At 50.1% G+C, this 18,610-nt stretch overlaps 5 protein-coding genes across 5 annotated transcripts; 2 read left to right on the top strand and 3 right to left on the bottom strand.

Annotated features, from left to right (window-relative positions):
• Positions 1-209: 209 nt before the first annotated feature.
• Positions 210-2,457, top strand: TRUGW13939_06126 (uncharacterized protein; the record flags this gene model as incomplete). Its single annotated transcript, XM_035489282.1, has 4 exons — positions 210-532; positions 589-979; positions 1,572-1,908; positions 1,967-2,457. The coding sequence occupies 4 exons, from the start codon at positions 210-212 to the stop codon at positions 2,455-2,457; spliced, it is 1,542 nt and encodes a 513-aa protein (XP_035345175.1).
• Positions 2,458-2,670: 213 nt separating this feature from the next.
• TRUGW13939_06125 (uncharacterized protein) lies at positions 2,671-5,001 on the bottom strand (the record flags this gene model as incomplete). Its single annotated transcript, XM_035489281.1, has 10 exons — positions 2,671-2,785; positions 2,840-3,327; positions 3,379-3,607; positions 3,659-3,672; positions 3,723-3,841; positions 3,923-4,028; positions 4,082-4,199; positions 4,262-4,472; positions 4,533-4,617; positions 4,675-5,001. 10 exons carry the CDS (start codon positions 4,999-5,001, stop codon positions 2,671-2,673), a joined length of 1,812 nt encoding a protein of 603 aa, XP_035345174.1.
• Positions 5,002-5,438: 437 nt separating this feature from the next.
• TRUGW13939_06124 (uncharacterized protein) lies at positions 5,439-8,750 on the bottom strand (the record flags this gene model as incomplete). Its single annotated transcript, XM_035489280.1, has 3 exons — positions 5,439-5,645; positions 5,707-6,963; positions 7,338-8,750. The coding sequence occupies 3 exons, from the start codon at positions 8,748-8,750 to the stop codon at positions 5,439-5,441; spliced, it is 2,877 nt and encodes a 958-aa protein (XP_035345173.1).
• A 461-nt stretch (positions 8,751-9,211) lies between these two features.
• TRUGW13939_06123 (uncharacterized protein) lies at positions 9,212-12,287 on the bottom strand (the record flags this gene model as incomplete). Its single annotated transcript, XM_035489279.1, has 3 exons — positions 9,212-9,399; positions 9,453-11,934; positions 12,000-12,287. The coding sequence occupies 3 exons, from the start codon at positions 12,285-12,287 to the stop codon at positions 9,212-9,214; spliced, it is 2,958 nt and encodes a 985-aa protein (XP_035345172.1).
• A 1,959-nt stretch (positions 12,288-14,246) lies between these two features.
• On the top strand, positions 14,247-18,516 carry TRUGW13939_06122 (uncharacterized protein; the record flags this gene model as incomplete). Its single annotated transcript, XM_035489278.1, has 5 exons — positions 14,247-14,285; positions 14,339-16,991; positions 17,045-17,533; positions 17,586-17,767; positions 17,830-18,516. The coding sequence occupies 5 exons, from the start codon at positions 14,247-14,249 to the stop codon at positions 18,514-18,516; spliced, it is 4,050 nt and encodes a 1,349-aa protein (XP_035345171.1).
• Between the last annotated feature and the right edge of the window lie 94 nt (positions 18,517-18,610).

The following is an 18,610-nucleotide window of genomic DNA, read 5'->3' as shown; positions in this document are numbered from 1 at the left end:
AACACTTACTAGCGCACCCTACAGAACACTGCGGGGCAGCCGGTCCGATACGTAAACCGATACGCAGATAGTTGGCTGCGAAGAAGAACGAGCTCTCTCCAATATGAAAGGCCGCCACCATCAGTAGCCATCTACGTCGCGAAAACTGGTCTCTGGCCATTTCCCATGCTCGAGACCTCAGAACCCCCGCAGGCCTTGCATGCTCGAGAATGGCAAATCGTGACGGTGGCAGCCAGCACCCCGCTGCCATGAACGGCCAGACACCTTCAAAGCCCAACGCCTTCGTGCGCAAGGGTTTCAAAATCACCACTCAGAAACTTCCCATATTGAAGTCCGGCCCTATTGAAGATATGACCAAGAATCTGGGAATAGCGCCTCCAGAGATGATATTTGGAGACAACTTTGTGACCATCGAGCATCCCGCCAGCGCATGGGGCATTGCCTTTAGTGCGTTTGATGCGTTGGACCGAGTGGACAAGACGGGGGCTGCTATGCTGAAAGTTGCATACTCCAAAGAATGGCAAAAAAGCAGGTATGTTCTCAGGCGCTAGCGTTGAGTATTTAGTTGGCCAAGCTGACGGAATCCAGAGAACATACCCACGAAGGGATCAAGGAAGTCGTCAAACCTTTTGACTGGTCCTACAGTACTGATTTTAAAGGAACTCTACAACCTGAATCGCCGCCGTTCAGTCCTACTAATGATCAAATACCCATTGAGCTTCTGAAACGACCGGATCCGATCTTATTCTTCGACGACGTCATATTGTACGAGGACGAACTGGCAGACAATGGGATTTCAATGCTGTCTTGCAAGATCAGAGTTATGCCGGAGCGTCTGCTATTACTGTCGCGCTTCTTCATGCGACTGGACAACGTGGTCGTGCGGCTCAGGGATACCAGAATATACGTGGATTTTGACAAGGCGGAAGTCATACGAGAATACCAGGCGAGAGAAATGAGCTATGAAGACGCTCGAAAGGTATGAATTGCTCCCATTAATCATCCCGTATGACAGCGAGCTTAAACAGTCGTCTAGGTTCTGGCCGGTGCTCGTGAAGATGTCTCTGCAGCAATGAGAGATCCCAACAGGCTCGCCCAGATTCTTCCTGTTGTCGAAAATACGTTGGAGCGCGTGTCGCTAGGAGCATGACAGGGAGTATGATAATATTATCAGAACGAGACCTGTTTCGTATTAGTCTCCGACATTGAAGAATTTCTGGTTCTGTGGATGTATAAAAGTAGTCTTGGCCGCGTTAAACAATCAATGGCCGAGGAAGCCGCGGCAAACAAACACTGCAAACTCAAACAAAAAATCCAGGACTCATGACGATCACCAGCCGTAATAACCATGTTCACATTATCGATATGCTCGCGTTCTGAATAACTCTCCACTGCCATACTTTGTTCAAGGCGAATGATTTTTAATCTATTATGATGTCTACCAAGTTTTTATGCCCTCGATGCCTTTTCGGCCCTGGCTTTTCTGCAGCCGTGAGAGACCAGGTATTTATTTACTGTCCAGAGTATTTTCATCACCAGTGCCTATGCTGACCAGTCTGTTTTTACCACAGAGCCGGTCGCTGTATGCCAAGAGTCGCGCGCTGCCACTCCTAAAACACGATAGAGCTTTAAGCAGAACCAACCCAAGAACCCCAGCGCAATTGGGCTTTGCGACATCAGCTCGAAGCTATGCGGCGGCAAAACCCTCGTCCGACTTGGTGCGCAAATGGGCATCAGAAGGAAGCGCCACCGGAACCTACGTGTCTTACGGCTTCACCGAAAAGCTGTTTGAAGCGTGCTCTGCTCAGGCAGACTACCGCATGCCCAAGAAGGGAGAATATAGTGAGCTGCCGCCCAAAACCGAGGGTGGTGAGGATGTCGGAATTGGAGAGGGGCTGTGGTATTCTGGTAGGTTCTCTGTTTGTATCTATATGTTGGGGCGAGAAAACTGACAATGAACGAAAAGAGCTTGGCTTGCTACCGACGTTCTCAACCTGGTCGCAGGTAACCTTTTTGCACATGTATCTCCTCACAGTGCGCCTCCGAGCCATGCAGTCCCCCGAGGCCTTCCAAACGCATTCGCAGCATCTGTTCGACCACTTCTCGCACAACGCCGAAGACCGTATGGCAACGCTCCACGACCTTTCGAGTCGAGGCATCAGAAATAGGTACCTCAAGGATCTGTTCATCCAATGGCGAGGTATCCTGGCCGCATACGACGAGGGTCTCGTCAAAGGCGACGCTGTCCTGGGCGCGGCTGTCTGGCGGAATATATGGAAAGCCAGCTCGACCGATCACGACGGGAAAGATGTCGACTGGGCCAAGATCGCCACCGTGGTCGGGTACACGAGACGGATTCTCTCGGAATTGGCAGAAATACCGGACGCTGATTTGGCCAACGCGCCACAGATTTTTGGTCTGAAGAAGATAGATTCGAGCCTTGCGCGGAAGAACTAGAACTGATGTCGAGCACACAATACTTTGTACAGACATGTTGTATTTATACTGTCCTTTTTACTCCTCTTTTCACGTCATTTTATGTTTGGGGCGCGATAATCATACAGGTAGATAATGTAATCTATTGTAACAACAACTGATCTTGCCGGTTGGCTCTAGTATTTTATATTCCTATATCTTAAGTATTATTGGATAACATATTAGCTATGTAGCTCATTTTGCTAGGTCCTTTTCTACCAAACCACGGCAAATTGGGTGATAGAAGTCCTTGTGCTTTTCAAATGTCTCGACAGCAGCTTGATGGTCGAGTTTTTTCAAGGCTCGGAATCTGATCCAGCAGGTTAGTAATTGCTTTGGGTTTAGTTTACTTTGTACAACTTACAGAGGGCGAACGAATTTCATCCTGCCAATCTCTCCTAGTAATTTGGCAGTTGGCTCAATGACCGTCCTGTCGCCAACCTTCAGGCCAAGTTGGAAGTAAAGGTTGGACACTTCAATGTTGTTGCTGGTAGCAAACCCGTAAGTCTTACCCATCAGTTGGAACTGTTCTGGGCTGAGCGGTTTTTCAAATTGGATGGCGCGTTCGAGAAAAACGATGAATTGATTGGCGGTCAAGCCTGCCACATCCTTTGCTGCTGGGGTAAAGCCTGATGATGGCAGTGACTCCCATTTGCTTGCCAGGTTGTACACAATGTCGACGAGAGAAGTGTCAAAGTCGGGTCGAGGTGGGAGGCCTGGTGCATAGAACCACGAGTCCCAATCCACCCCGTCAAGCAGCTTAGACGCAGCTGCGTCGTTGGCATAAAAGTCTAGCAGGGTGGCCTTGAATTCATAAGAATCAAGGGATTTTCCCTTGAACACAGTGAAGTACTGGATATTCTTAGCCAGTATCTAGAGGGAAAAAAGACTGCTATGACTTACGTGCGGAATGAAGCGGTCAAAAACTTCCTTGGACAGGAGGGTTTCGAGATAGAACAAAAAGTTGAAGCCCTTTTCGTACGGAACCTTGGAAAAGGCGTCATCCGGATCTTTGCCCTTGAGGTCGATTACCAGCTTGGTGAATTCATGATCTTTCCCGTATTCTTCAACGGAATCTCTAAAGTCGTTCCAGCCGATGATTGCTGAAAAGTGTCGGTAGGGCTCACCGTGCCTGTTTGGGAATATTAGTGTGTGCATAAAATCAGTTAAGAAGGTGGTTTACACTGCGGCAATGATCTGTATTATATTAGTAAATTTGGAGTCGCAAATAGAATAAGAGCCCTTACTCTTCGTTCCAGATAAGTAGTCCAGCCTTCATTTAACCAGAAATGCTCCCAGGAAGCACTAGTAACCAAGTTACCACTCCAGCTGTGTGCCAGCTCATGGGCAATGACATCGACGTTTTCTCGGTCCTGTGATTGTCATCATTAGTATTCATGAATTAGTAAAGTAGCGCAAACTTAAATACATGCCTTTGATATCAGACTAGGTGTTGCAAAAGTGTAAATGGGGTTCTCCATGCCGCCGTAGGGGAAGCTGGGAGGGAGTATAAGAACGTTGTACTCGCCCCAGGCATAGGGGTAGACGATTTTCTTCTCCAGGTTAGCAGTGTGGCTACACATATTGTCGTAGCTGGAGGACCGACCTCTATTGCCTCCATGAACTTCTCAGTGTCTGCCTCGAGTTCCCACTTGCAGTCATCAATCCTGTCGGGACTGGTAACAACAACGCTTCGAGGGCCAATGGGAGCCTCGGTAAAGTCTCTATCGAAATATTGCTATTAGCAATTGCCACTTTCCAAGACCTGATCCATGTATGAACGTACCCACTGGCGAGAGCGAACAGATAACTAGGAATCGGGACATTCTGCTTGAACTTGTAGACATTGTTTTCGGGAGTGCCCTTTTCTCGAAGAGGCAGTCCACTTGCAATGACTGGGTGCGGCGATTTGATGTTGAAGTCAAAGGTGCTTTTGATATCAGGGGTATCCTGGCATGGGAAAACTGAACGCGCGTGGATCGCTTGGCATTGAGAGACTGTCCCAGGGTTTCATTAGCTTTTTGGTGGCAGAAGAAGAAAGAGAGAGAAAATCATACACATATATGGATGCTTCTTGTTTGATGTTTGCGCTGGCGTCAACCACTGGAGGGCAGTGCATTTGTCCGTCGTTTCAAGCGAGATCTGGCCTCAATTAGCAAATTGACCATTGGCCCTTTTTTGAACAGTCTATCTCCTCACATCAACCTCTAGATTTTCCCCCAGCTTAGCTGCGCTTTCGAGCTGAATCTTCAATGCACTACCAAAGGGCTCGAAACGCGGCAAAATCTCCCATTTCGACGGCTGGCCATTGACTTTAATCTGGGAGATATCGAGGAAGCTCGTATCGAAGATGATCTCCTGGGTTTCCCCGTCCGTCTTCGACTCAAGCTGGTGGACCACATTGCCTACCAGCTTCTTCTGGTCAAACACAATCTCCAAATTGGCCGTGACATGGCGCGATGCCCACGCGGTATAGTTACTCAGCGTATTCGGGTCTCGAGGGCGTTGGATGGAAGTAGTAGCCATTCTGCGTCGCTGAAGGGGAGTGAATGCGAAAGAACAGAGGGACGAGGGGCAATAGAGAGGAGGCTTAAAGTCGAACCGCTTCGTAGCAAGGGGGCGCACTTGCGGTATTATTTTGAGCATGGAGAAATATTAGGATATATTGACGTAGTATTTGCGAGCGCGTGACCTGAGGGGTAGGTAAAGGTTCGGTGGGGTCTCGGAGTCCTCCGCGGGCAGCCGCGGCTTTTTATTTACTTAGTTGCAACATCGCGATCCTCCTGTTGTCTAGAGACTAGTGTTGGTTTTCCAGTGAGAATTGCGTTCTTTATGCATTCATTTTCATCATGCCACAGGGAACGCACACTTAATTGCATGTCATTTCATATCAGATTTCTCATGTTTCGCATTGGCCCTCGGTTTTAGAGGACTCTGTTTACACGCCTCTGCTGTACAGTTGACTATGGTCCATTGGCCAGAAGCTCGATCTCATCAAGCGATTTAGGCGCCGTTGTGAGGTTCTCGTAGCCATCCTTGGTAACATGGATATTGTCTTCAATACGAACACCCCCAACAGTCCAGTATTTCTCCAAAGCAGCCTGGTTGATGTATTGAGAAAGCTCGGGTGAGTCCAGATACGGCTGGATAATAAAGCGGCAAAAGTAAACCTGAAGCACAATGGTTAGCAAAAGACAGAGCCGGTATACAGAAAGAAAAGAAAAGACTCACTCCCGGCTCAACAGTAATCACACTTCCGGCGGGAAGTGTACCCCTAACGCGCAGGGCCTTGAACATGCTGTCCTTGTCTTCGTAGTTTGCATGACCACCAGTGTCATGAGTATCCATTCCAAGATAGTGACCAAGCCCGTGGGGGAAAAAGGCCACGCTGATCCGCTTCTGAAACAATTCTTCCTCTGTGCCTTGTAGGACGCCAAGTTTCAACAGTCCCTTGATAGCAATACGATGCGCCTTAATATGGACATCTTCCCAGAGAACACCCTCCTTGATCATTGCCAAAGTCTCAAGCTGCATCTGCAGCACAATGTCATAGATGCTTCGCGACTCGGGCGAGAATGTGCCTGAGAGCGGAACACTGCGTGTCACGTCTGCGGCGTAAGTCCTGTATTCACCGCCGGCATCAAGAAGCAGATTCAGCTTTCTCTCCTTTGTGGCAGGGTCGTACAGGCTATCATCATTTCTGACGTAGTGAAGAGTAGCACTGCTTGTGCCGCTGGCAACAATAGGAGGGTAAGCCATTTGGGGGCACCCATGGGCAATGCAAGTCCCGATGAATGCAGCTGCGAGCTCCCGTTCGTTTGTGGCCGATTTGGCGGCTTTGTAAACCGCAATATGCGCCTTTGCAGTAACGTCGTTTGCCTTGCGAATCATTGCGACTTCATACGCATCCTTGACCACACGGCACTCTTCAATGGCGGTCTTGACAGCCTTGACATCGGTTTTGGGGAATGGTACCAGACTTGTTTCGTCTGAAATCTGTCCCTGGATGGAGAATACGGTGCCATCCTGTCCAACCTGGGTTCCCAGGTGGGCCAGCGTAGGGTTGATCTCGCTTGTTACCAGAACTTGATCAACATCATAAGCCTTGAGGGCATCTTCAGGAGACACGGGAAGGCCAGACCAGATGACCGACTCGGGGTCCAGCGGAGGAATGTAGAGCGTCAGCTTGTCCGAGCTGATGTGGTATGTCAACAGAGAATCTGGAAGCAGGCATCCAGAGAGGTAGAAGAAGAAACGGCGTTGTCTGTACCAGGTTAGCTCAGCTAATCGAATACAAAGGGAAAAAACTCGCCGGAAAGGTTGATCAGTGTCATTGTCCTCGAACAGCTTTGTCTTCTGGCTTTCCAGGTAGATGACTCCGTCAGTCTGCAGTCCCTGGTCTCGCAGATACGCCGCGACTTTGCGGGCGTGGGCCTTGGCTGGGTATTTTCCCGCCAGCACCTCGTCAACGGTGGGCGCCATAGTTAGCTAGCTAGTATTGTTACTAAATCCGCTTAACAATTGGTGGAGCGTGAAGAAATGTGCTACTTCCAAGTAAAAAAATACGGTGTATTAATGGAGGGAGTGCTATACCCCGCACCTCCCGAGCTCCGATGGCTAAACTCCGCTGCAAAGCGAATATTACCAACACGTTGCGAATCATGCATGGTGGTATCCATGTTAATGCTACCTAGAGTTTTTAGCCCAAAAGAGAGAGAATAATTGAGCAAGTATGATATCATTAAACTCGAATTGGTTGCTAAATACACACACACACACACAATCTTATCATTAAATGGATGAGCGTATTATTATGCCCAGTCTTGGGAGACGTCTTCAAACTCCATCTGCCACTTATCCACCTCTACAAACTTGAGTGCTTGCAGTTCCAGCTCGCGACTGGATATTCGTTGACCTGAATTCCGTATGGGGGTCCCTCGTTCCGACAATTCAAGGTCGTCCGACGGTGGCGGAGAAGAGGCCTCAGACGACCATTCAGAAGTATTCTCCTTGTCGGTAAGGCGAGAGTATGTGCGCTTCTTTTTCTGTGGACTAGAAGTATTCCGTGATGATGTTCCTTTTGGACGTTTGTCTGATTTGTGAGTCTTTTCCGATTGCCGCGTCCTTCGTGTCTTTGTATTCGCATATTGTGAGGTTATATCCGACAAGCTATTATCCTGTGAGCGTTGTGATACAACTCTGGTCAACTCATCGTCGTCGGAATCACCAGGTAGTGATTCCAAGTCTTCTTCTTCTGCTTCTTCGTAGCCACCGTCAGCGATGCGTTGTCGTCGACGGACCCGGCGACGGGGCAGGAATCTAGACTGCAAGGTGGATGTTGCGATTTTCGGAACAGAACCCTTCATCAAGCTGAGATGCAGACTTTCTCCCGCTTTCTTGGGCCCTGTTGTTTGTTCATCGTGCGATAGTTGAGTGCTGCCCGGTGTGCTCATTGGAGTAGCTGATACTCGGAAAGGATCCACGGCTGGGCGAGCTCTTGGTGTGCGCATCGGACTAGGAGGGAGACTAGAAGGAAGGTCGGAGGGAGGGTTCGAAAGAGGGCTTGAAGTGACGCTGGTTGCTGCAGATGGAGGGTTGTCGTTTTCATCCAAGGGCTGCGACGGGCGCTTCCTCTTGCGAGAGTCGCTTGACCCAGATGATAACAGGGTTGATTCCCTCGGTGGAGACATAACAACCTCGATTTGAATGTTTGGATGCGATGGCTTCGTGATGGTAGTAGTTTTCAATGGCGTCGATTCATCATCCGGGCTCAACCCGCCCAGAAAATCGTCGTCGTCGTCCATGTCCGACGAATTATCCGCTTGCATCATCTGGAGCAGACTTGGCTGTCTAGGTCGGCGTCTGAAATTGCTCATGACAGAGCCCTCGAAACCAGGTGTGCTGCCAATGCGCGAACTGAAATCGCCTTTGCGTCCCACCAAGGACAATGTGGACGAATACCCTCGCGCTCTCGTCGTCGTTGCCGGCCGACTCCCCGTCTCCGAGCGCCCTTCTGGCGACGAGGCAATAGCATTATTATCGTACGAGTTGTTCTGCTTGGGCGTCTTGACTGACCGCACGGACAGTTGTTGGTGTATGGAAGAGGAGTGTTGTGGAGTAGTGGCACGGGTTTGTCTTGAACGGCCTTCGGCGGTTGAATCGGCTCGTGTATCTGAAAGGTCGCTTTTTTCGGTAGGCTTCTCTGCATTTTTTGTAGACGCTACAGGTGGTGCCTGTTGCACTGCGCGATTCCTGCGTGCAGGTGGTCGCGGCATTATGGGGAGGCCGTTGTGTTGTCCGAAATAGAAATATGAGGGGATGTGTAGTCAGGGAAAAAGCAAAGAAAACGGGCAACGCGACTGAAATCAAGAGATACGTAGTTAGACACGTGAAGGTACGAGATACACAGGGGGGCAGCGCGTCGGGCGGTTTTGTTTTGATGCTTTTGCCGCACGCGCTGGGACCGGACCCACTTGGGCTCTAGCGTTACGCTTAACTCTACGAACTATACAGTTAACAGGCTTTGAAGCTACATCTTGGATTCAACTACGTATCATTAAGAAAATTAAGAATAAAAATAGAAGGCATCATCATAATCCAGTAATGTCTTATGTAGCATAATATGTCCAATAGTATAGAGTATGTCATGGTATCTCAAAAATACGAGTAAAATCATCCGACATCATCCTCACGTCTCATAATATAGGGGGGGGAGAAAGGAAAAAAAATTGTGCATTTACAATGATACCCACTCGCTGCCACGCTTTATGTACTTGTCGAGCAGCAAACCAAGATCATTGAGCGCAAAGCGGCACACGTAGAATCCAAAGAATTCGGCGGCATGACGAGTGCTCAGTTCCAGCCCAACGTGGGTAGGCGAGGAATGTTTGAGGCCGGGGTCTTCAACCTGGCGGACAATTTGATCTGGGAGACAGTTAGTATCAACAACATACAGGGGCAAAAGGGTGTTGACTTACCTAAAACCTGAGCGGCATCGAATAATCGTGCGAGAGCCCCCATGTAGTTGGCATTCGGACCTGTGAATTGGAGTTGTACAACATTACGCTTGACTATGCGCGTGCTGGGAGAGAGTGTCATGGGCAGTGTATTCATCGTTAGCCCTTCCTTGCCACTGTCTCTTCCTGAAGAAGGTACAGGTGTGTGTGAACCCGAGGGAGTACCAGAGCTTTTCGACCGGAGTTTGCGCCACGATGCCAAGTAGGATTTGCTGGTGCTATTCGAGCTCCGCGGGATGCTGTTTTCTGCCATCACGGAAGGCTCTTCCGAGGTCGTTGGTGACTTGAAGAGAGGAAGCGAGGCCTGCACGCCCACCTCATTCCCCAGCTTCTTGGAAAACGACGACTGTGCTTGATCCAGCATGTTTTCAAATGACTGCATCTCTTCCAAAACTGCATCGGCATCATATGTGTCAACCTGGGCAAGTTTGAGCAGAGCAGCCGTAAGCAAGTCACACAAGGAGATTTTATCCTCCATGGCGCGGATCTTGACATTTTTTACCAGCCATACTTCTTTAGGTATAAACAGCTTTGTTGACAGGTAACCGCCACGGGGATGCGTTATCGTCTGATACAGACTTCGCATCAGCCAGAAAGGACGGTGAAGATAGGATCCTGGGCAGGGTTCCAGCGCCAGCGGAGCGTTGGGGGCTGACTCGTTGGGCGCGCCAGGTGTTGAGGGGGAGTGTATGTCATTGTCAAAAAGATAAAAGCCTCGAGGTAAACCGTCGGCGAATGGTGTTCCAGTTGCAAATGCTGTTCCAGTGGGCGTAGGCAAGGGAGGGACAAAACTATTCGGGATTGCTCTCTGCTGGAAATCGAAGGTGGGAAAAGTGCTGCTAGATGGGGTATTCGGAGACTCATTCAAGATATCAGGGGTAGAGACGGACATGTTCCTCGCCATCATAGCCCCAAGGCTGGAAGACGAGGTGTTTTTCCGAAGAATCCCGGGCGCAGAAGGAGTTTTGCCAATGGGTCTGGGAGGCGAAGATAGCAAGGATTGATTGAAGTCATCGCTATCTTGAGTGATAGCCCTTGAAAGGCCCGCGCCATAACCATCTTCTTTCAAGGACTCATTTGACGTTCTCTTGTCGGGAATCACACTAGGGAGGGGTTTGGATGTATTCGGAGGCGGTAGGGGTACACTAGGCAGCGGCTCGTACTGAGGAATTGGCGGAGGAGGGCTTCTGAATGGTGCGGCGAAAGGCTCGGTTTTGGGGCCTGGGGGGTGGCCATGAGTGCGGTTCGTATCAATCTTCAATTGCTTCATGTTTGCTCCAGATAAACGACGAGCTCGGACTCCTGGCGGTGACGAGAGGGGAACAGACTGCTCCTGAGGTACAGTTGGCAGTTTACTGGCCATTGCTGCAGCACCAGACGGGAGAGCGCTTTCTTCTGCCAAGGTAGACAGAGAAGTAATAGCAGTGGCAGGGTTTGATGTCACAGAGCTGCCCCACGTTCTTCCGGAGAAATTACTGGAATCTGACTGTCGGGGCAAGGCAGACTTGGTGTGCAGATCAAGGTCGAAGTCGTCCATAACGTAGCCTTTGGTCATTTCTTCCAATATGCGTTCCTCTTCCTCGGCTTCTTCGCCAACGTAATCTAGGTCCATGCTGTTATCGTGCGACCATGCACTTTCGTCCATCATTCTCCGCTGTTCGAGTCCTCGCGCCATAGCTTCTTGCGCTTCTCTCTCGGCCTCCCGTACCCTCTGTTTGGCGATCTCAATATTCCTCTTCGCGTTCAACACCACGTCATCTCCATTGTCGTAAGCATTTTCAAGGGGGTTCAAAGCGGGCTCTAGGCCTTCATTATAAGCAGCCTCAACTGCTGCATCCAAAGCAGCGTCGAATTCGGCTTCAGTGCCATTGCTCTCCTGGCGCGAACCGGTGGTGCGCGAATACATCGACAGTTTCGACTTGGCAGAAACAGGCGAAGAAGCTCCGGATTCATCAATGGTGTCTAGCCATGATGTGGGATCGTTTCCGTTGGCCGGTTCTGGTCCTTTCGAGGCAGCCAATTCGTATAACTCCGAGTTGGCGGGGACAATGTCACTATGGCGGTTTCCTGCTTCCGGAGGGGCGAAGGGTGAGAAGGGCTCGGAAAAGTGGCCAATATCAAGAACCAGCTGTGAGGAAGAGAACCCCTCTTCCTGTCCGGCTCCGGGGTCGGAAGCTTTTGTTGCGCTGTCACCATACGCAGACGGTAGTAACGATCTTCGGCGATCTGGCAAGCTAGTGTCGATGTCGGTTTCTTGAGAGAAATTATTTGCTTGTGTAGGCGTGGCATCCTGGTTCTCAGTTTCTCCTACAGGCTGCGAGTTCGTCGGAGCCAAGCTGTGGTCGCTAAGTGGCCGTTCCGGAAGAGCCTTGTCACCACCAGACTGTTGCGACGAAAGATCGAGGCGCTCCAGTTCTTTGATACGGCTCGTGTAGGTATTGCGCTACAGGTGATAGATTAGTACAGGGAAGCGAGGGGGGGAGGATTACAAAACAAGAGACAACTAACAATTTCCTGTAATTTTGATTTCTCGTCGTCAGTCCCGCTACTCCGCACCATTACAAGCTGCAGAAGCTGGCATGCATCTTGGTATGCTTCAATGGCGCCTTCGAAATTGGCAGCATTGTCCAGCAAAACTGCAGTGTTTGCCTTTTGCAATGCCTTTGACAGCATTGCCTTCTGCGACGGGCCCCGCTGCTGTCGACGGGCGCGTTGTGGCGAGACAGAGCCCGATTCTGTTCTGTCATGGGTGTTTTCTCTGCTCTGAGGCCGTGGTCGATAGATTGGGTCGTCCATGGTGGGTAGATATAGTAGCGAGGTATGGATAGTGTGTGTATGCGTGTCCGGTGTATTCTATTGTAATATCGAAAAATGTCCAAAGATCCCACTACCGCAAGCGGACGTCGCTGAGAATGCGCAAACGAGACAGAAGCGTGAATTGGATGCGGTGGAGTGGTGCCAAATCGGCATGCAAGAGGCTTGACAAAACCTCAGATACTAAAGCATGCCGGCTGTTCATGTTCTAGCGACCATGGCGAGTAGGCAGGCCAGATTTCGTGTTGCAGAGATGGACCACAGTATTCATTCGCGAAGAGCAATATTTCCACCGAAACAATTCTTCCCAATTGCGTTGAGTTGTGCTGATGTGTCCCGTGCGACGGCTGGTTGTATCAGATGGTTGCGTTCCCGAAGCGAGCAAGACAGAAAGCGAAGTCAGGAATGGGATTAAACGCAATATGAGGCGCAGTCTCTAGGCGAGGTCCAGAGGATTCTGATAAAAGACTGGTTGATGGGCGTTTGTTTTCCTCTGAGCAGGCGCGGTTCGGGGTCCAGTGTCGCCGGTATGAGAATAATAATAGTGTATATACGGTGTGCAGGTCGGCAGTGCACCCTGGTAGCGATAGCGCAGCGCCGAGATCAGTGAGCTGTTCTTTTTTCCATGAAAAACCGAGGCAAGCAGCAGTGCAGTATGAGCAAGCGATAGGAACGCGAATCAGCGGCGTGGAGGCATCGCACGTCTTCAGTTCTTTTTTTTGGAGGAGAGAAAGGGGGGAGGCGCGATTCATCCGTTCCCGGCCTCCCCCTCGCTCTTGCTCTACATCTTAGTCTAGTGGGGCCCGGCTTCAAGGTGGCCTTCTCGGCGTTATTATTATTATTCTAATATTCTTTTTTTTTTTAGTATATTGTGTATATTGTATATATTAATGTATTGAGTGTATTAATAATGTATTAAATGTATTAAATATATATCATGTTAAACTTTCTGTACTATTAAAGGATTAATCTAGTCTATTTCATCTTAAAAATGTATTGTAATTAGAAACTTTATACTTACTCCCATTGACTGAGGGCTGGGGGGAAATCCGCACACTGCTCATTCCAACTCTGATGTTCACTATTGTACATTATTGTTGTTGTTGTTACCATCATATTAGCTGATGCCGTTGTTGTGTCGGTGTTGATAGAGAATACGACACATTGAATCCCCCCTATCTAGCCTGGTCCATGGCAATGTGACTGGTAGTGGGCAATTCCTAGAAACTCCAGTTGAGACAACACGCCTTCGCAGCTATCACAGCACTAATCACATTCTTGTTTCGCAGTCCGAGCGAGGTGTGCTCCAGATGGACTCCGAGATCTGCCGGCGAATAGCACCGACTTGGTTCCTGTCAATTGGATGCGTCCGCAACGAACACCCCATCTAGCTTCGGCCAGGGCAGATTCGCATGCGTTATTATTGGCTGGTCCGGTGTGTTGTCTGTATCGCCGGGTTCGACAACTCACTGTAGTAAGTTGTAACTGGGCCCCTCGCTACGGACCACGCACATAATAATAATAGACCCCGTTGTATTCGAGTCCGACTATCCGTAGAGAGAACTTCGGCTCCCTTGGTTCTAGCACTGGTCGATCCTGATGCAAGCGTTACATGGTTCGGGGCTCAGCGAGTCTGAGTCAGTCAGCCAGGCTGCCCAAGGCGGTGGCAGAAACCGGCACTCTTCGTTCTTATCTTGGCAATACGTCATCTAGACATAGAATCAGCGCGCACCTTGCTTGCTTTGCGTATGTTTCATGGGTTGGTGCTTTGGTTACTTGCGTAACTGCGGATTGGATGTTTTTAATGATCCTCTGTGGACGGCCCTGTGAATGACGTGAACATAGCGACTCATACTTATCCTGTTCTACCCTCTAGAAGGGGGTATCACCCGAAACACATTATATATATAACAAGCCTGATACCAACAGTGTCACGGCACCATGGTCACTTCCACGAAAGGATTTCATATTGCAATCGACGTAGGTGTATCCATAGGCTAGTTTAAAAATATGGCTGCTGAACCTAGCAACAGAGAGGCGGCACATTCACCGACTGTGTTGGTAATCCCGGCACAGGAAAGCTAGAGGACGATATTGTTATCAAGCTCCTGTCAGAAGACCCCGAGAACTACGACGATGCGCCTCTGGAAGGTATTCGCCGGCTGCTCTCCACCTTTACTGGCCGCAACATCCCCAGGGAAGAGCCGTTGGACACGTCACAAATTGCAAGCATTCGCATGGGAACCACCGTGGCGACCAATGCGCTCCTTGAAAGGAAAGGCGAGAAGATCGCGCTCCTAGTCACAAAAGGTTTCCAGGATTGCCTAGAGATCGGCAACCAGTCTCGCCCGAAGATCTTCGACCTGGCAATTCGGCGCCCTGAGATGCTGTATCAGAAAGTCGTTGAGATCGACGAGCGTGTGACTCTAGAGGATTATGCAGAGGACCCCAGCCGAAACAGGACCAAGGCTCCCAGCAGAGACAAGGCGTCAGTGGATGCAGACATTGTATGCGGGCTCTCATCTGAGGCCGTGAGGATTCTCCAAAGGCCAGTCAAGGACACGGTGCGAAGCCAGCTACAGCAGCTATATGACGATGGCTTCCGGAGCATTGCAGTCTGTCTCATGCACGGCTATACCTTTCCAGACCACGAAGCTTTGATCGGCGACCTCGCTCGAGAAATCGGCTTCGACCATATCAGCCTGAGCCACGCACTCATGCCAATGATCAAGCTAGTCCCGCGGGCCACTTCTGCCTGTGCAGATGCCTACCTCACGCCAACCATCAAGAAATACATCGCCGGCTTTAAGGCGGGCTTCGAAGGCGGGCTGGGCGCCAAATCCGTGCAGGAGAACGGCGGCGGCAAGGGAGCAAGGTGCGAGTTCATGCAGTCGGACGGCGGCCTGGTCGACGTCAGCCAGTTCTCGGGCTTGAAAGCGATCCTGTCGGGGCCAGCAGGAGGCGTTGTTGGGTACGCGTTGACCTCGTACGATGCCGAGTCGAAGATCCCCGTGATCGGCTTCGACATGGGCGGCACCAGCACCGACGTCAGCCGCTACGGGCAGGGCAGGTACGAGCACGTGTTCGAGACCACCACCGCCGGCGTCACCATCCAGTCGCCGCAGCTGGACATCAACACTGTCGCTGCCGGCGGTGGCTCGCGTCTGTTCTTCAGGAATGGCCTGTTCACCGTCGGCCCCGAGTCTGCAGGGGCCCATCCCGGTCCAGCCTGCTATCGGAAGGGAGGCCCTCTCACCGTCACTGATGCCAATCTCTATCTCGGAAGACTCACCCCAGACTTCTTCCCCAAGATCTTCGGCAAGGAAGAAAACGAGGGGCTGAACGAGCAAACAAGCCGCCAGCAGTTTGAGGAACTCACAAAACAGATCAACGAGAAACTGGCCGAGACTGGTGAAGGTAAAGAGATGACCCCGGACGAGGTTGCCTATGGATTCATCGAAATTGCCAATGAAACAATGACACGCCCTATACGATCACTTACGGAAGCCCGGGGCTATGATACCTCAAAGCACCGCCTCGCCACCTTTGGTGGTGCTGGTGGCCAGCATGCTGTGGCCATTGCCGATCGCTTGGGCATACGCCAGATCCTCGTGCACCGATACTCTTCAGTACTCTCCGCCTACGGTATGGCCTTGGCAGACGTTGTCGACGAGAGCCAGGAACCCGAATCCCAGGTCTGGGCCGAGGGAGAAGTGCAACAACGCCTGAAAGCTAAGATGGAGTCTTTGAAGCAAAAGGCCACCGAAAAACTGCGTGCCCAGGGCTTTGGAAACGAGTCAATTGCCTTTGAAGAGTATTTAAATATGAGATACAGAGGAACAGAATCGGCCCTCATGGTAATCAAGCCGACACCAGAAGAAGCACAAAGCCTGTACGATGGCGACGAATGGGCATTCAAAAAGGCCTTTGTACAACAGCACGAGCGCGAGTTTGGATTTATTCTTCCGGATAGAGACATCATCGTTGATGATGTGCGTGCCAGAGGCATCGGCAAGAGTTTCGGGGGTCTTGACAAGTCAGTTGATCAACAAATAAAAGAGGCAAAGCCCGTGAATGCCGACCCGAAAAAAATCTATCGGACTACGAACACCTATTTTGAAGGCGGTCGCCGAGACACGCCAGTGTATAAGCTGGACGATCTCGACATTAATGACCGTGTCAATGGGCCAGCCATAGTGGCTGACAACACTCAGACGCTGGTTATCACACCGGGAGCCAATGCACTTGTGACAAAAACACACGTCGTGATAAATATTGGAGAAAATGATATCCATGAAGTCGGGCCTGAAACGGAGATTGTGAACCCCATAATGCTCAGTGTTTTTGCCCACCGCTTCATGGCGATAGCTGAGCAAATGGGGCGCTCTTTGCAAAAGACGAGTGTGAGCACAAACGTCAAAGAGAGACTCGATTATTCCTGTGCCCTCTTTGATTCGGAAGGCGGATTGGTGGCAAATGCTCCTCACTTGCCCGTGCATCTCGGAAGCATGTCAACGTGTGTTCGGACTCAGGCAATTATATGGAAAGGAAAACTGAAACCAGGAGATGTCATTGTCTCCAACCACCCAGAGTTTGGAGGCACTCATCTTCCAGACATCACTGTCATTACCCCGGCTTTTTCGGGAGATGAAATCATCTTCTACGTTGCTTCTCGAGCCCATCATGGTATGTTTTATGTGTTGGAAAAACCGGTTAGCCTGACACTAACATTTCATCAGCGGATATTGGAGGTATACTCCCCGGTAGCATGCCGCCTCATTCGAAAGAGCTTTATCAAGAGGGCGCTAGCATTAAATCAGAAAAGCTAGTTTCTGGGGGTCATTTTAACGAGAAGCGGATTACCGAACTGCTCTATCACGACCCGGCCCAATACGCAGACTGCAGTGGAACAAGATGCCTGGCAGATAATCTAAATGACCTCAAAGCTCAAATTTCGGCTAATCAAAAGGGCATAACCCTGATCAGTTCCCTCATTGAGGAGTATGGACAAGCTGGAGTGCAACACTATATGCACAAAATTCAAGAGAACGCTGAAATCAGCGTCAGGAATCTGCTGAAGGAAATAAGCTCCAAGTTCAAGGGCAAAGGGGACCTCTCAGCTGTGGACTATATGGATGATGGCAGCCCTATTAAACTACGGGTCTCCATCGATGCTGAAGAGGGAACAGCCGTATTTGACTTTACAGGCACTGGGCCTGAGGTATATGGTATGCTTCTTCGCGAATCTTTTTCCAAATGGACATTTCTAACATAAAGAAGGAAACATCAATGCACCAGAGGCCGTAACCTACTCAGCAATTATATACTGTTTACGATGTCTGATTTCTGAAAACATTCCACTAAATCAGGGTTGTCTCAAACCGATCAAAGTGCGCATTCCCAAAAATTCGTTTTTGTCGCCCTCGCAAAATGCTGCGGTGGTAGGAGGAAATGTTCTTACTGTAAGTCATTGACTGAAGTTGTTTCGACATACACCAACAAGAAACTCATACAAAAATTGCAGAGCCAACGAGTCACGGATGTCATTTTAAAGTGTTTCCAAGCTTGCGCTGCCTCACAAGGAGACACAAACAACTTGACATTTGGCTTTGGCGGTAACGTGCCTGGGGGAGCAGAAACAAAGGGATTTGGCTACTACGAAACTATCGCTGGTGGGAGCGGCGCTGGGCCTGACTGGGAGGGAACGTCTGGAGTACACACGCATATGACAAACACTCGAATAACAGACGCCGAGGTCTTTGAACGCCGATACCCTGTGATTCTTCGTCAGTTTGGCTTGCGTCATGGCTCTGGTGGGTTAGGCCAGCATAACGGAGGAGACGGTGTCATCAGAGAGATCGAGTTTCGTATCCCCGTTCAAGTTTCGATTCTTTCCGAGCGGCGGGTCTATCGACCTTACGGGCTTGAAGGTGGTGAAGATGGAGAGAATGGGCGTAATCTCTGGATTCGGAAGCTCCCCAGAACTGATAGTGAGGGCAACAAGGTCATTGAGGACCGCATCATCAACTTGGGTGGCAAGAACAGTGTGAGTATGCGCCCCGGAGAACGAATCATTATAATGACCCCTGGGGGAGGTGGCTGGGGTGTTGCTGGCGAGGAGAGCAAGGCTCGTAGAGAGCTCGACGTCAAGTTTGCCTGGCGAGGAGGGTCGATAGCAAATATGCTCGCGACTCAAGAAAGTAGCATGTAGTTAGAAATCGGTTGATAAACCTTATATATACTAATAACGATTCAACGCGATTTTAATCCTTTTTCCCCTACTACAAATCTTTCTAGCAAGCTTA

The sequence above is a fragment of the Talaromyces rugulosus genome, chromosome III (assembly GCF_013368755.1).
Source record: "Talaromyces rugulosus chromosome III, complete sequence".
Taxonomy (NCBI): Eukaryota; Fungi; Ascomycota; class Eurotiomycetes; order Eurotiales; family Trichocomaceae; genus Talaromyces; species Talaromyces rugulosus.
Note: the sequence above shows the minus strand (reverse complement) of the source record. Positions and strands in the feature narration are given on the sequence as shown.